This window comes from Hippopotamus amphibius, chromosome 1, assembly GCF_030028045.1.
Source record: "Hippopotamus amphibius kiboko isolate mHipAmp2 chromosome 1, mHipAmp2.hap2, whole genome shotgun sequence".
Lineage (NCBI taxonomy): Eukaryota > Metazoa > Chordata > Mammalia > Artiodactyla > Hippopotamidae > Hippopotamus > Hippopotamus amphibius.
Window position 1 is genome coordinate 162,644,778 of NC_080186.1, and position 16,879 is coordinate 162,661,656.

A 16,879-nucleotide genomic window follows, 5' to 3' on the forward strand; every position below is an offset into this window, starting at 1 on the left:
GATCTAACCATCCACTGTTAGCCATTTACATCCTATTTCTTTTTGACTCAGGCTCATTTCTTCAAGCCTTCAGGCTGTAGGCCATGTTAATTTGCAAGGCAATCCCAAAGTCTGTCCTTCACGCTGGCAAGTACAATACATGCAGCCCCATTATCAGGCTCCTGCTTTGAACAGTACCTAGCTAGAGCCACACCATCCACCTTGAAGTCACACTGAGTATTTGCCAGGCTCTTGGGGAAACCATCAGGAACCTCAGTGATACATGTACCCGTTGAAGGAAAGGGGACCCCTTACAGGGCCCCAGAGTAGGCTCTTGTCTAACACTTGGAAATGAATTGAGGAGACACATGTGCTGACAAAGCAAGAGACTTTATGGGAAGAGGTGCCTGAGCAGACAGCAGTAGGGTAAGGGAACCCAGGAGAACTGCTCTGCCACATGGCCCACAGTCTCAGGTTTCACGGTAATTGGGCTAGTTTCTGGGTTGTCTCTGGTCAATCACTGACTCAGGGTCCTTCCTTCTGGCAAAAGCATCACTCAGCCAAGATGGATTCCAGAAAGAAGGATTCTGGGAGGCTGGTAGGACCTATGGACTGGAGTCTCCACTCTCCCTTTGCCCTATTCTAAATTCTGCCTGTTGGTGGTAGCAACTATTTGAATCTGGCTTTTGAAACTCACAGAAGGTTAAAAAGGCTGAATGAAGCCTGTTTCCTACAAACAAGAAATAGAGGACACAGAAAGGCTTTTGTGCCCAGGAAGGTCCCAAGGGGTCCTGCTTGGTTTCAGCGCTTCAGTGAGGCCCAGAAAAACTGGGCGGGTAAGATCCTGAGCTCACGTATTTTTTCTCTTTATGGTGTGCACGATAATTCGCCTAAGTTGACTCAAAGCTCTGTATAAATGAACGGCTACTTTAGTAGCTCAAAACTCAAGGTCCCTGTGGTAAAACAAAGAATTTAACTAAGGTCTGCATACACAGGTGTATTTCAAATTACTGCAGTAACAAGAGGCAGTCAAAAGACGAACATCGCAACAAAGGTTTTGAACCCCAAATTTACACTGAACAAAGGCACAGGACAAAATGGCGCCCTCTGCGAGAAGAAAACGTCAACTCACGCGCAGCGTGTAACCGCCCGAGCTCTCCCAGGGTAACGCTGCGACAAACTCACGTGAGCTGGAGCATCCTATGACTGCCATAGTTAGACTCCACCCCGGTTTCCGCCACTCCCAGCGCACATGCGCTCCAGGCTCTTAGCAGGATACCAGTTGCGCAAGTGCAACAGACCCCGCCTCTCACGCAACTGACGCAAGGAGACTGTAATCTGTTCTCAATTTATCCCGTGTGACCTTGAGTCTTTCCTGCCTCCGAGGACCGGGGTTGTCCACGGTTATGCCTTATACCGCTTTTAGCCTCCTCGTCTCTCACGAAGCCCAAACCTGCCGCAGCCGGCATGGAAGAACATACTTTTCCCAACTCTCATGCTACGAAGAGTGTTAGCCATAGGACCTGACTTTGGGGGCAGCGTTCAGGTTTTCTCTGACCAGGCAGTGCGGGCGGCGCCTCAGCGGATGAGCGGGCTTCCAGGCCGCAGCGATCAACCCCCGCCCCCCACCCCACGTGGTTGGAGGTTTCCAGAAGCGCTAGCACAGCCGCGCCGCGCAGCCCTCGGCTGTCCTAGTGCCTCTTTGCTGCCTCGTACTTTCATCGTTTAGCAGCCATGATAAGCGCCAGCAGAACCGCAGTAGCCCGCCTCGTCGGCGCCGCAGCCTCCCGGGGCCCCACAGTCGCGCGCCACCAGGTAAGGGATTGCCGGGCCTTCCCCGAGAGGCTTACGGCCGTGGGACTCAGTGCGGTAGGCCTCGGCCTTCGGGGTCGGAATCCTCTGGGAGCGACGAGGAGAAATGGAAGATAACGGACCTTCAGTATTTATTGCTGCGCGTTCAAGGCCTGTTTCTGGGTTTTGCCTTCCTGTCTGGGTCCCTGCTGAGTCACATCCCTTGGGAGCCTAGAGTTTTATTTTACCAAGTAGCGGGTAGTGGTTCTGATAGTCGTTTTGAGACGGATTAGACAGTTTGGGCCTTAAGGTCGAGGGAAGTAAGTAGTCTACTGGGAGGGAACAGCTGTTAATAGTTTTTATTTTCATTTACGAGTAGAAGGACGACAGTTGTCTGCAAAATGCAGAGTGTGCAAGGACCAGTTGCTATGATAAAATGAAGGAAGAAAAAGCACTTGAGCAATAAATTAGAAGAATCAATCCCTGATTTTCGTGCTTACGAACACGTGACTAGTTAACGTCCTAGAATCTTGTCCTCCGCTGTTTCAGAGAGAATAAGCAAATCAGGAAAAAGCCATGGAGTGGTTGCTCATTATCATGTAGGAGTGAAAACATGCGTTTTGGGGAAACAGGAATTGTGTTTCTTTGCACTCAAGTTGTCGGAAGTAGTCTGAGGTGAGATTGTAACAATCCTGATTGGAGGCCACTTTTGACATTTTTTCCCCTTAAACCGACTTCATAAGATTACTAATGCTAGTTCCCTCAAAGCAGTAGCTTGTAATGTATTTCTGCTTCTCCACGGGATATTTGGCAATGTCTGGAAATAATTTTGGTTGTCACAACCTGGGTAGCCATGCTACTGCTAGGTTCTAGTTGTAAAGAAGGCCTAAGTTGCTGCTAAACATCCTGCAGTGCATAGAACAGCACAGCTCTGAACACAGATTTTGTTCAAAATCAATAGTGCCAAGGTTGAGGGACCCTTTGGTAATATAGTTGAAGACAATTTTATATCTACTTATTTATCAGACTTAATTGGAAAATTGTTTCAATACCATAATGTTTCTTATACGTGAGATACTTTATCACTTTCAGTATACTTTGTATATGATGGCCATTCTGTTAACAGAATGAGAGTCTCAAACTTTAATGTATTCTTCAGAAGAATGATTAAAAGAAGCCCAAGTCGTCATAATAGTTGATGCAGTTTTTTTTTTTTTTTTTTTTTTTTTTAAGGATGGCTGGAATGGCCTTAGTCATGAGGCTTTTAGGATTGTTTCAAGGCGAGACTATGCGTAAGTATAATTTCATTTCCTTTAATGTTAAGATAGTATATATTAAGCCTCAGAGCTGTGGTCTCTAAGTTTGTGATTAACTGTTCCACTCAGAAAAAAAGGACACAGCTACATTGATTTATAGAGTTTATTTTGTTGTAGAAGCAGATACTGTTTCTTGTATCTTTCTACAACCATTTTGGAGGCCACTGTTAAGGTAACTAATCATAGAATTGTTTTAAATGTCTTACAGATCAGAAGCAATCAAGGGAGCAGTTGTTGGTATTGATTTGGGTACTACAAACTCATGTGTGGCAGTTATGGAAGGTAAACAAGCAAAGGTGAGCATGACTGGAAGCTCTGGATCATGTAGTGGTAGCTAATACACAAATCAGAATTCTGCGTCCTTTGGCTTAGATAAGGGACATTTTAAAAGCTGCTTTTAAATTCTTAAGACACTTTCAAGGTGAATCTTTGTGCTTAATTGTATGCTGGTAATAATCAAATAGATTTGATTTCCCAGATTTAAATGTGTCCTAGTATAGAGGTAAGACTAGTAAGTTACCATTAGGACCCATTGGGATGACTTGTACTGTTGATTACTTCTGGAATTAAAATTCTGCCTTTTTGTAAGTCAGTTAAACAAAGGCTAAGGGTGCAGGAACAGTTTAGAAGCAAGTATAGTTCCAAATAACACATAGGCTGCATCCTAGTTAAAGTATGTTCTTTACTTTCTGCTATGGTAGAGGCTGTTCCTCCTGAATCCTCCTTTGTTCGTGAAATCTTTATTCTCACTTGGTCTTCCTGAAGAATATTTGGAGATACCAGGATTTTTTAATTCCTTTTTAGCAGTTTTTTTTTTTTAATGCCTGAAACTTGTAGCCATCACCCAAAAAGTACTTTTCCATATGGAAGGAAAGATTACTTTGTCCTAACATTGAGTATGAAAGATCTGATTTCTGTTTATTCCCGTTCTTTTGGATGTTCTTAGTTGTAAGTTGTTTCAATCTCTGATAGTAGTTGCTTATTAACATCATCATTCACAGAGCAGAAAAGTATGCTCATTAGTACTTTTCTTTAGTGTTTGTTTTGTGTTTTAAGTGATTGGTACATAGACACTGGTGGTGACTGGAACCTCATCTCTGTCCTACTTTGGGATTTATAGGTGCTAGAGAATGCTGAAGGCGCCAGAACCACCCCTTCAGTTGTAGCCTTTACAGCAGATGGTGAGCGACTTGTTGGCATGCCAGCCAAGCGACAGGCTGTCACCAACCCAAACAACACATTCTATGCTACCAAGCGACTCATTGGTCGGCGATACGATGACCCAGAAGTTCAGAAAGACATGTGAGTAATAGCAAAAATGTATATATTTGCACAGGCTGTACAGAAGAATCTTACCAGTAGGATCCCTGCCCCTGCTAAAAGGGTATCTCCTTCAAAAAATTCAATTCTGTCTTTACAGATTAGGTCTGTTATGTGTGATGTGACACAGGAAGATTTGGCTAGTCATTCCTGGACCATGTAAATTGGCATTAAACACACAAGGCAGATGATGGCATAGATTCCATCTTGTGCTGATCAGATATGTTTTCAAGTTTTATCCTTGTAGCATGTATCAGTATTTCATTCCTTTTTATGACCAAATAATATTCTATTGTATGCATACATGTGGCATTTACTTTGTTTGTTAATGGGCACTTGGGTTGTTTCCACTTTTTGGCTATTATGAATAATGCTACCATAAACATTTGTGTATAGATTTTTGCGTGGACACGTTTTCATTTCTCTTAGGTAGACACCTAATAATGAAATTGCTGGGTCATATATTATCTCTGTGTTATTGCTTTCCAAAGCAGCTGCATAAATTTTTGGTGAGAAGAATGTTCAGGTTTCATCAGGAGCTTTTTACGTGTTAATGATTGCTTTCTAAAGGTGTTCATTAAATGAATTCCTTCATCATGGATTTCTTGGGTGGAAGATGGGCTTCCATGGTGTATGGTAACCTCATAGTAGGTTGTGCTGGCATGTTTTCTCAAATATAATTTTTGTGTCTTTCAGTAAAAATGTTCCTTTTAAAATTGTCCGTGCCTCTAATGGTGATGCCTGGGTTGAAGCTCATGGAAAACTCTATTCCCCAAGTCAGATTGGAGCATTTGTGTTGATGAAGATGAAAGAGACTGCAGGTAAGAAAGCTTAGTTCATATATGGGAAAATTCCAACAACGGATGATTCCTCTGAAATCACTGGCTTCCATACCTCAGTGTCCTTTGGATGAGTCTGCAGTGGCTTTTATACAGAATACCTAGGAATGGCAGAACTTTATTACTCTTTCCCTACAAATTGAATTTCTCTTCCAAGTTTTCCTAATGGTGGCTTGCTTTTTCTTTTCTCCAGAAGGGAAAGCAAGAGACTATACATTAAGCTTTTGTGTCTGTTAGGTAAAACTTAAAAACTTCCCGTTGAAGAAACTAGTGGCTCTTTCAAATCTAAAAGTGGGTCGTAGCTGGTGAGCTTTCACTAACATGTTAAAGGTGAGATCTTGGGTTTTTAAACTTGGAATGTTTTCCCACAAGGTCTCTACATGTTAGGTCATATGCTAAAAAATTAATGGGTACTGTTTGTGACTTCAAGAGGATGACATGGGTTGTTAGGCTACATTAGTAATTGTATAGCCCATTTCATCTGCTAGGATTTCATGATTGATTTCCATTAACTTCTTTTCCAGAAAATTACTTGGGGCATACAGCAAAAAATGCTGTGATCACAGTCCCAGCTTATTTCAATGACTCTCAGAGACAGGTGAGTTCAGTTAGCATTTTTATTCAGGAAATTAATGGTACTTGCGACACAGGAGTAGAAAATGCTTCTTTCTTTTTCTATAGGCCACTAAGGATGCTGGCCAGATATCTGGACTAAATGTGCTTCGGGTAATTAATGAACCCACAGCAGCTGCTCTGGCCTATGGTCTAGACAAATCAGAAGACAAAATGTAAGTTTGTGTAATAAATTCCACCTAGATTTGTGAGGCAATTCATGGAACCTTGAAACTTATCCTAAATAATCATCTTGATTTCTTAGTGATTGAGCCTTATACTTAGACTAAAAATGTACTGCCTTGACCTTTTTCCAAGTCTTTTATGGTCTGTGTTTTTCATTCATGTGAATTTTTTTTTTTTTTTTTATTGGCTGTGTTGGGTATTTTTTGCTGTGTGCGGGTTTTCTTTAGTTGCGGTCAGTGGCGGCTACTCTTCTTTGTAGTGCGCGGGCTCGTTGCTGTGGCTTCTCTTGTGGAGCACGGGCTCTAGGCGCGTTGACTTCAGTAGTTGCAGCACATGGGCTCAATAGTTGTGGCTCACGGGCTCTAAAGCGCAGGCTCAGTAGTTGTGGCACACAGGCTTAGTTGCTCCGCGGCATGTGGGATCTTCCTGGAGCAGGGATCGAACCCGTGTTCCCTGCATTGGCAGGTGGATTCTTAACCACTGCGCCACCTAGGAAACCCATAACATTTCATTTTAACTGTATGTGTGTTTTACATGTTGCTATTGGGCAACATGTTAAGACATGTCACTTAGGCAGTTATAAACTTTCATAATTATACTTTGGGGAAAACAGCCAATATTTGCTTACTGAAATCAATACCCTGTGATGAGTTTTGTTCCTGAAGGCCTTCTTTTTCCTTTCTAGCATTGCTGTATATGATTTAGGTGGTGGAACTTTTGATATTTCCATACTGGAAATTCAGAAAGGAGTATTTGAGGTGAAATCCACCAATGGAGACACTTTCTTGGGTGGTGAAGACTTTGACCAGGCCTTGTTGCGTCACATTGTGAAGGAGTTCAAAAGAGAGGTTAGTTACCAGTGTGATTAATATGTAGACATCAGAATACTGAGAATTTTTTGTTCGGACTGCTATTTGCTTTGTTTATGATTTTTTTCCCTTAATAGAGTTTTGAATAGGTCACTGAAATTGCGTTTCAGTTTCATGGGTGCTCTGAACTATTCAGGTTATTGTAGCTTCAAACTGGGAACAAACAACAATTAATACACTAGTACTGTGGCATTTTATATAAGAGACTTAAATATCTTTGGATTTTCAGTATCTGCATTTGGGGGGTGGGGGGGAGGTGGTGCTGGAACCAATCCCTCACAGATACCGAGGGATGACTGTATAGGTTCCTCGCGTCTCCCCCCTGCTAACTGAAAATTGAGCCTTCCTGCGAAACCTTATTTGATAAGCTGAAATGTTGTGAAGCGACAAAGCAATTACCTTAGGACACATTTTGCTAACAGATGCACAAAATAAATGGTTGTATGCTCATAGACAGTTCAGCACTATGGTAGCTTGATGCTCAGATAAGCGTAGTTACTGGGTAAGAAGCTTGCAGTGCGCACTGACTCTGTAATGGCTCATGGCAAAACAAACACTGAACATTATTTGTCCTTTTTGCCCTTTTTTTGTAAATGTGAAAATTCTTTTTAGATTTCAGTTAGCAAAAACAGGTACTAATGTAGATCTTTTATAAAAGTGAAGTGGTGTAAGGCGAACTTCGGAAAAGTAGGGAATACCTGTATTGGAAAAGGAATTTCGGGAACTCCTTTTTTGAGCTAGAATCCTACGGCTGGAAAGAACTGAGGACAGTTCATCCCTCTAACTCCAGGCACACATTTTTTTCAGAGTAGGTCTTCATTTTCCTATAGATTTTTAAGGGCAATAAGTAATTTCTACTTGTTTATAAAGGTATGGCTTTATTTTGTCTTATTAACTCTTAACACTGTGGTATTCATTTTTTCACTCAACACTAATATATTGTCTTCACTTTGTAGACGGGGGTTGATTTGACCAAAGACAACATGGCGCTTCAAAGGGTTCGGGAAGCTGCTGAGAAGGCCAAGTGTGAACTGTCTTCATCTGTGCAGGTGAGATGTGGACAAATTCCAGCAGTCTTTTTTTTTTTTTTTTATTTTTTGGCACACGGGCTTAGTTGCTCCGTGGCATGTGGGATCTTCCTGGAGCTGGGATCGAACCCATGACCTCTGCATCGGCAGGCGGATTCTTAACCACTGCGCCACCTAGGAAGCCCCCAGCAGTCTTGATGGATCTTCTCAGCTTGAGTTTACTTGAATAGCATATTCTAATTGGCATAATGTCAGTTTTTTTTTTTAACAGTTTTCTGGTTGGTGGTAAAAAGTCTGGCAAATGAGCATTATATTTTTTATGGGCGAGTTGAAATTTGTTAAGCACCTAAATCAGAATATGTTACTGGAGCCAAATAATGGTTTGAGCGCTGAATGACACTGAATACACTTATTGCCTTAAATTATATTATGTTTAAAATTTATGCTTAGCAGTTTGCAAAATTAGAATTACTAACCTGGAAATACTAGGAGAGTCTCAGAACTGTTACTGTTTATATTTCAGACACCTTTTTATGTAAGTCTCTAATTGTCTCAGTTATTTGGGTCACCAATCTAGAAAGTGAGCTATGAAACCTGGCTGAAGACTAGGGTATATACACCTGTGCAAGTCTGCCTCTGTGGGCATCAGATTTGCTCAGAATCTATTGGAAGGTTTCAGCCTGTGTTGCTCCAGTTCTGAGAAATGAAGCTTCCCTTTGCCTTAACCACTAAGAACAGAATAACGGCATGTTAGGTCTTTGTCAGGGATACAAGATGGCAGGAAATTTACTTGCAGGTTCTCTGGTAGCAGCGGAAAAGCAAGAGCATATGACTACTTTAGTTGTTAGTTTGATCACCCACTTTGGAAAGGGAAGAGATGTTTATAGCAGCTGTCATTGTGTTGGTAAAGTGGGTGACCTTCAGTCACATCTGGGTTTTCTTTCTTTTTTAATAGTAGCTATGAGGAGTGACAACAGTTGTCCAGGGTCATCCTTGATGGTATTCCCTTGTCCTGCTGTCCAAATTTGCAACACGATGGTTGGGGCTGAAATTGTGGCACCACCAGAGGATAGCTTGTAATTCTTCCCAGGGGGTTGTCACTTTTTTGAAGTTGATTTTACTGTGGCTGTATCCTATTGATAGGTATTTGGATTGTTTTCCAGGATTTTGCTGTTACAGCGAGGTGTATTGACCATCCTTGTAAATTAATGTTTGTGCATATGTGATTGTAAATCTGTAGTTAAATTTGTATAATATTTATTACCGTTGTGGAGTTTATAGTGTGGTTTGCAGAGGTGGAAGTTAATTAGAACATTATATTAATAAATGTCAGAAGTAACGGAGAGGTTACAAGTTACTCTGCAGGCAGACTGGTGGAAATTAAGTCCTTATTTCATTACTTATTAGCTGTGTGACCTTGAATGAATTATTTAACATTTGTTTTCTTGTTTATAAAATGAGGATAAGTAGGCTCTATTACTCCTTAGAGTTGTGAGGATTAGTAAATTAACACATATAACATGCTTAGGATAATGTGTAGTAAATGAGTCACTGGTACTCTAAGTATACATGTTAATTTTGTTTTTTAAAAAAGACAATGTTAGATTTATAATAGAGGAACCTGACAGGTGTTTGACATAATTAGGAGAGCTTCTGAAAAATGAGTTGATCAGGAAAAGATAAAGGGTCAGGTGAGTATGAGGTTCTTGGGTAAAGACCTGAGAAAGGGCCAGTGTGGCTGAAGTAGACTCAAGTAGCAGGAGGAGCATAGAAGATAAGGCTAGAGGCTTTATAGATTAGGGATTTTGGTGTCTTTCCTGAGATAGTGACTACAGACCACTGAAAATTTTTAAGGTGGGGGCAGTAACATGGTCAGATTTGGGGAAAGCACTCTCAGGTGGAGAGTTGGGGTGGGCTATGGCAGCACACCAGGTGGTAAGAGAGGAAGGACTTGGACCAGAGTAGTAGTGAGACACATGGTTGGATTAGAGAGAGGTGGGACAAAACTTCATGATGGAACTGGCTTTCGAGGGTGGAGAGTCTTGGAGTTTTCAGTTAGTCATTAGAACATGTAGAATTGCACTAATATAGTAACCACATGTAGCTATTTAAAGTTAAATACAATTTTTAAGAATTCTATTTCTTAGTTGCACTAGCTGTATTTCAAGTACTCAGCCATATGTGACTAGTGACTGCTGAATTGAAAAGCACAGATAGAGAACATTCCCATTGCCACAGAAAGTTCTCTTGGATTGCATTAGTTTAGATAATTATATTTTCTGATTCAGCTTGTTAACATTTTGCATAGAAAGAGGAAATCGTTATTGGTGTTCTTGAAACTATATCCAGTATCACTTTTTACAGAAGTTGTGCTAATTGTTGTTAAGCATTTAACTGTATAGGGTATTCCACCTGAAGATAGGTGGTTAAGGATTTGCTCTCCTCAGTCTTTATTCCCTGTAGGCCTTGCTTTGATGTGAAATTGGAGGGACAGCATACACTAACTTTGTTCCTGGGAGTTCACCCCTGGGACACCTGTTTCTGCATGTTTATTAGTTAGTTTTGTTAGTCTATATACTCTTAATCCATGCCTTATTAGGATCTGAGGTTTATTAAATACTGTGTGTTACATGGTGTGACTGTAGCAGTGTTAGCTGCTCTCTGTAGATGTGATAGCAGTAGTGAGTCAGTCCTTGTAGTTCTCTAGCATTTTTGTTGTGGCTTTCTTAACCATCTTCCTGAAACTGGTAGCATCTCTTCTGGTGTAAAGCTCTGGTTTGGTGGCAGATTATTTGGTTCAGAGCATACCTTTGACATTTTTCTTAATGTTCATGGAACTTTTTTTTTTAACTTGGTGAAAACACAGTAGTGTGATTCTTAATATGTGTTTAATAGCAGGACAGTTCTTCACCTCCTGAATGGGGATTTTTCCTGCTTCTTGATCCCATTTTTTATTGTTAATAACAGATTTAGTGTTTACTTCTGGGAAGATGAGAGTCACTGTCTTTGGTGGTTGTTCATTTAAAGGGTGTCTCACCCTCATCGTGACTTTCAAAGTCTTCTTTTCCTAGGGTATAGTCTTATTTTAATTGAAGTAATAAAGAGACTTCACTACTGGTCTCCTTCCTTTGCAGACAGACATCAACTTGCCGTACCTTACAATGGATGCTTCTGGACCCAAGCATTTGAATATGAAGCTGACCCGGGCTCAATTTGAGGGGATTGTTACTGATCTAATCAGAAGGACCATCGCTCCATGCCAGAAAGCCATGCAAGATGCAGAAGTCAGCAAGAGTGACATAGGAGAAGTGATTCTGGTTGGTGGCATGACTAGGATGCCCAAGGTAAGGACCCATGAAATTCTTGGCATGGAGAACAGAGAGGGCCAACACATAATGATTTCTTAAGACAACATATGGCTTATGTTGTGTGGGGACTTGAATGTGTGGTCTTTTTACCAGTCTGACCTGAAAGGGGGATGAATTTGTGCCCTCACTGGAATTCGATTCTTAAATTAATTTTAAAAAAGAATTAGGAAGGGGGAGAATGTCTTTGGGGTGGTATCAAGGAGGATCCTGAACTTCAGTTTTGTAGAATTTTTAGGAATGAAAGTTAGAAGTCAGAGACAGCCTAACATCTTGGTACTAACTAGCCTCTTTGGGCAATTTTGGATGTGTGTTTGTGGTTTCTGATAGTATCTTTTCAACAGAGATTTGTGCAGTGATGCATTTTGTCAACACATCATTCTGAAAAGACAGGTGTGTGGAAAATTAATTACTGAGCACAGAACCTGTTGAAGGTATAATTCTTGCTTTATAGCATGAGTAGAACTATCTTGGGCCTTGGTTTTCATGGTTTTTTCCTTTGGAGTACTTGTGCTTAGGAAAGTAATGCATACAGTAAACCTGGAGTGAAAAAGAGGCTTTCAGCCAGGCAGATATCTTTATGTTAACAAATTATCCCAGATATTATTTAAATAGAATTTTTTCCTAGCATTAGTAAAATAAGCAGGAGGGGAAAACATGCCTCACATTACCGAATTACTGCTGATTATTAGTTGGTATGTAGAGGAGGACTTGGACTATACAAATTTAAGTCCCCTTGCCTTATTCTAATTTAATGTGTTGTTTGGAAAACCAGATAACAAAACTCAGGCAAATTGTTCCCAAATTTAAAAAGGCTATGAATGAGATATTCAGAGTAAAGTGTATGTTACCAAATAACATACTTATCATTAATAAGAACTCAACTACAGAATTATAATTTGAGTAAACGTTCTTGGATCTGAAGCAACCTGTCCTGAGATCTGGTGGGGTCTTGGGACACATGTGCTATTCTCCCATTCTCAGGCAATTGCCCTGAGTAGTGAGTGACAAGGTTCTTTTTTCTTTGTGCCCAGGTTCAGCAGACTGTGCAGGATCTCTTTGGCAGAGCCCCGAGTAAAGCTGTCAATCCTGATGAGGCAGTGGCCATTGGAGCTGCCATTCAGGGAGGTGTGTTGGCTGGTGATGTCACAGATGTGCTGCTCCTGGATGTCACTCCCCTGTCTCTGGGTATTGAGACCCTGGGAGGTGTGTTCACCAAGCTTATTAACAGGAACACCACTATTCCAACCAAGAAGAGCCAGGTAAAAGCTACCCCTCCCTACCTTGTCACAGAGATACTAGTTTCTGTGAGGGATGTGATTGCAGCCACTTCCGTGAGCTTTTCCTTGGTGACTTCCTTTTTGTTTTGCAGTCCATACTAGTTGAATGTGGGTGGGTGGTAAGCATCTTGTCCTTTGTTCTCTTTTGTTCCCGAAAAAGTTCTCTTTACCTGTGAGCCATGGTGGTGGTTGTAGGGAAGTCATCAAGCTACTCCTTCACAGGATACTAATAATGTACCAGAAGGAGCCTCATCATTTGAGACTTAAACTTCCTATACTCTTCTGTTCTCAAGGGCAGTAAAAAGAATGGCCTGGTCAAGACTAGGGGAGTGTGCTTGTCTTTCCAGTGAATGATAGGGGTTCTGAGATATCAAGCCAGGATTATTTGAACAGTGGCTTGGTCTTAGATTAAGTATTAATTCCTAACTTTCCTAGTTTTGGTGTTTTTCTGAAAGAACTACGGCTATTGCTATATTTGTAGTGATGTATTGCCAACACATCATTCTGAAGAAAAGTGTGTGAGATTTCCTGTGACTGAACATAAATGTCCTTTCTCTGACCCATTTCTCTGGATGAGCATGTTTCAACATCTTGCTTTTTATAGCTCCTTCTCTTGAGGCCTTCTGTGCTAATGCTGCGTCTTTGTACAATGCATTTGCTTAGCTGAAACAATAGCTATTGTATGCCCTTTTGCTGTGCTAATCCTACTCCTGTTCTCTGTAAAGACATGAGCCTTTGTTGTGAACATAGTGTACATTAGGATTCTTACAATGTTGGGGTGTGTATTTCTTCCTTTGGTTTGCACTTTGTAAGGGGGAATAGTTTAATCAGGCTGCCAACCCAGCAAGTTTCCTTCTCCCTAGGTGTTTTCTACAGCTGCTGATGGACAGACTCAAGTGGAGATTAAAGTGTGTCAGGGTGAGAGAGAGATGGCTGGAGACAACAAACTTCTTGGACAGTTTACCTTGGTAGGTATTGGGAATCTTGAATGTTACCCTCATCATTCTTTTTACAGTGAAGTTACACCGCTCTAACCTGTAACTGCTGACAGACAAAGTCTGTGTTAGCATAGTGAATTCTGCAACCAGATAGATATCCATGGCTTCAGTTTTTACCTCAGAGCCTTGTTTCTTGTGCCTTAGGAATTAAATCAAGGATTTTATAAGAGCCAGGGAAGTGTTCGTAAATGGTGCTTATTAGAAGAAATTCCTGATTATTGCTTTCACAGACAATTGATATTGTTACTGGCTGCTTTTTTTTTTTTGGCGGCACTGCGTGGCATGTGGGATCTTCATTCCCTGACCAGGGGTTGAAGCTGTGCCCCCTGCAGTGGAAGTATGGAGTCTTAACCACTGGACCACCAGGGAAGTCCCTTGTTACTGGCATCTAGCCAGCATTGCTTATTGCTGCTGGGTGAGATGAGCAGTGGAGAGGTTTGCTCTCATTCACTGTGTATTCCTAGGTACATAAAACCATTATGATTACTTGCTTATAGCCAGCCTTCACTGGCATGAGTCCTGTTTATTTCGGGCAGCAGTGAAACTACTACCCTCACTTACAAACTGGTATTTTTGTACATTTAAGTGGTTTCACTTGTTCCTCCCAGAAACCAAGTAACTTGTTTCCCAGAAGACCATATAGGTTTTGGATATAGAGCACTGGACCTCTTTGTGAGAGGAGCTTTCTCTGGTGTTTGTTTATTCTAGATTGGAATTCCCCCAGCCCCTCGTGGAGTCCCTCAAATTGAAGTTACATTTGACATTGATGCCAATGGGATCGTACATGTTTCTGCCAAAGATAAGGGTACAGGACGTGAGCAGCAGAGTAAGTACTCTTATTTATTAGACTGTAAGAGTGAGATGAGGGACTTTGGAGTTCCTCTCTGTTGGGAACTAGACCCTCTAGATTGTGCATATCTTCTTCCCCAGCCTCAGGGGAGGTGGATGAGTCCTCTTTGCCCTCTTTCTCCTCAGTTATCAGTGTCCCATTAACAAGTGTGGTATTTATTCCCCAGAGCAGGCGAGCACTAAGCCTCTGGATTGCTGATGTTTTGGTAGGTAGGACAGTTAGTTGGTCTCTGTATATTTTAGACCCTTGCTTTCCCTCTGCTTTTTATAGGACAATAGGATATTCCCCTTCTTCATAATTCATATCAAAATTAGCTGTTCTGAACAGGATTCTTTTTCTTAATACAGTAGAGGAAGAAGAGTATAACTTTCCTGGGAAATAATGAGTTGCCTTCTTTTCACTTAGTTGTGATCCAGTCTTCCGGTGGGTTAAGCAAAGATGATATTGAAAATATGGTTAAAAATGCAGAGAAGTATGCTGAGGAAGACCGGCGAAAGAAGGTGATTACTTTGCTCATAACTTATGTGTGAAAAGCCTTTATTTATTCTGTCTTCCCATATCAAAATTTTCATGTTAGAGAATCCAGCTAAAATCCCTTAGACATTTATTTCTCCCTCTTACTGTTTATACTCTGTAACTATGTAGCAGTTAGCAGTGAGGACATTCAGCTGACTAGTTTATTGGGACGTCTTCATACTACATGTTAAATTTCTCTTAGGAACGAGTTGAAGCAGTTAATATGGCTGAAGGAATCATTCATGACACAGAAACCAAGATGGAGGAATTCAAGGACCAATTGCCTGCTGATGAAGTAAGCCCTCTTTTAAAATAGCTGAAGGAGTTGGGAGGCATTGTCATCAATGTCAGTGGAAGTCATTTTTCTGTGTGGATCTTGATAGGAATTTGTTTTTTTTTTAATGTTTCTAAACATTCTGCTATATGTCATGGGATAAGAAAACCAGAAACAGTGAGAGTTTGGCTTTGTTTTTAAGTGCAACAAGCTAAAAGAAGAGATTTCCAAAATGAGGGAGCTCCTTGCACGGAAAGACAGTGAAACAGGAGAAAACATAAGGCAGGCAGCATCTTCCCTACAGCAGGCATCATTGAAGCTCTTCGAAATGGCATACAAAAAGGTACAAGGCTGTTTTACTCAATATTTTGCTCCTAACTTGATATAACTGCTCTTGATTACTGTCACTGATGGCTCATACACAGCCATTTATGGAACTGGGCGTATTGGAAATGGAAATAGCCTTCCTCCTACCTTCTTGGCTACTTTGGAGGGGGGGCGGGGGGGGGGTCAAAGGGAAGAAATCTCTGCAACTGGGAGAGTGAAGCAGTTTATGCAGGATATGGCTTTTTTATTTTTAGTTCACCAGAGAGCAAACTGTCACCCTTAACATTAAACAAATGACTTTCAAATGTTTTCTTACAGATGGCATCTGAGCGAGAAGGCTCTGGAAGTTCTGGCACTGGGGAGCAAAAGGAAGATCAAAAGGAGGAGAAACAGTAACAGCAGTAAACTTTGAAGTTGAAAGGACAACATATAATGATGCTTGGGAGTAGAGGGATTTCCTGAGCTGAAATGGGCAAACTTCAGTCTTCTACTGTGTTTTTGCAGTATTCTATGTATAATTTCCTGAATATGTAAATTTAGTGACCATTAGTTAATGATCATTTAATAAGTGACAATTCCAGCAGTACAGACTTCACAGTATTCTGTCCCTAGCCTGTCATTCTTTTTAAGCCGCATGTAAAATGGGAAAGATGATTTATTGGTCATTCTAAAGATTTAATGTTTTGTGCTGAAGTAGCCATATTTTCAAGGGGTGAAACGATCTCGCACAATGAAGACAGTCAGGTCTGGAATGAGACCACAGGGGGATGAGATCCTTCTAGTTACCTGAGGACTGCTGTACTGTCCTGTGTGTAGGTGGAGTTCTTTATTTGAGGCCTTATAAGGCAAGCCAGCTGTGCCATGTTGGGAGGTAGGGCAAGTAGGGCAGGGGAAGCTAGATCAATGGAAAACTAAGCTAGCTATTTATGTTAGGTCCAGCATTTAAAACACAAGTCTCTCGAACTTTCTGAAGGCATAGTTCATAGCTACCCTTTGGCCTATGTCTGGCACCTGTTTCCTTGATGATTGTTCTTTTTGATCCATTCTGTATTTTTTAAAAAAGAGGAAAAGCATCTTGATCTCTTGTCTCTGAGGGATGAGGTGCTGAGATTTAGCTTCAGAGATATGATATGAATCACATTTCCCAGTTCCTTGACCTCAACACTGGTTAATTTGAATTTCTAACAAATTGAAAACTTGGGAAGGCTGGTATAATAAGCATTATCACCAAAGACAAGCATGGTTCAGAGGAGGCTTCCCCTGCCCCAGCCCCATCTGAAGTTTAGAATGTCTTCAGATCCTAACATGAAAATCAGGCCTCCTATTTTC

At 41.1% G+C, this 16,879-nt stretch overlaps 1 protein-coding gene and 2 non-coding genes across 3 annotated transcripts; all 3 read left to right on the top strand.

Annotated features, from left to right (window-relative positions):
• The first annotated feature begins 1,601 nt into the window (after nt 1-1,601).
• Nucleotides 1,602-16,633, top strand: HSPA9 (heat shock protein family A (Hsp70) member 9). The gene is made up of 17 exons (XM_057734014.1): nt 1,602-1,794; nt 3,004-3,062; nt 3,295-3,382; nt 4,207-4,388; nt 5,103-5,227; nt 5,770-5,843; nt 5,927-6,033; nt 6,729-6,891; nt 7,869-7,961; nt 11,075-11,284; nt 12,340-12,567; nt 13,449-13,553; nt 14,292-14,409; nt 14,839-14,933; nt 15,152-15,244; nt 15,426-15,566; nt 15,869-16,633. The coding sequence occupies exons 1-17, from the start codon at nt 1,714-1,716 to the stop codon at nt 15,944-15,946; spliced, it is 2,040 nt and encodes a 679-aa protein (XP_057589997.1). The 5' UTR covers nt 1,602-1,713; the 3' UTR covers nt 15,947-16,633.
• LOC130842977 (small nucleolar RNA SNORD63) lies at nt 11,656-11,726 on the top strand. Its single transcript, XR_009050666.1, has one exon. It is a non-coding gene; the product is annotated as a small nucleolar RNA SNORD63 (small nucleolar RNA).
• Nucleotides 13,061-13,128, top strand: LOC130842981 (small nucleolar RNA SNORD63). Its single transcript, XR_009050667.1, has one exon. It is a non-coding gene; the product is annotated as a small nucleolar RNA SNORD63 (small nucleolar RNA).
• Nucleotides 16,634-16,879: the final 246 nt, after the last annotated feature.

Excerpts from the sequence above, each read along its gene's own strand:
- HSPA9 (XM_057734014.1), top strand. The coding sequence starts at position 1,714 with ATGATAAGCGCCAGCAGAACCGCAGTAGCCCGCCTCGTCGGCGCCGCA. Across the intron at positions 1,795-3,003 it reads CCACAGTCGCGCGCCACCAG|GATGGCTGGAATGGCCTTAG; the intron begins GTAAGGGATTGC and ends TTTTTTTTTAAG. Across the intron at positions 6,892-7,868 it reads TGAAGGAGTTCAAAAGAGAG|ACGGGGGTTGATTTGACCAA; the intron begins GTTAGTTACCAG and ends TTCACTTTGTAG.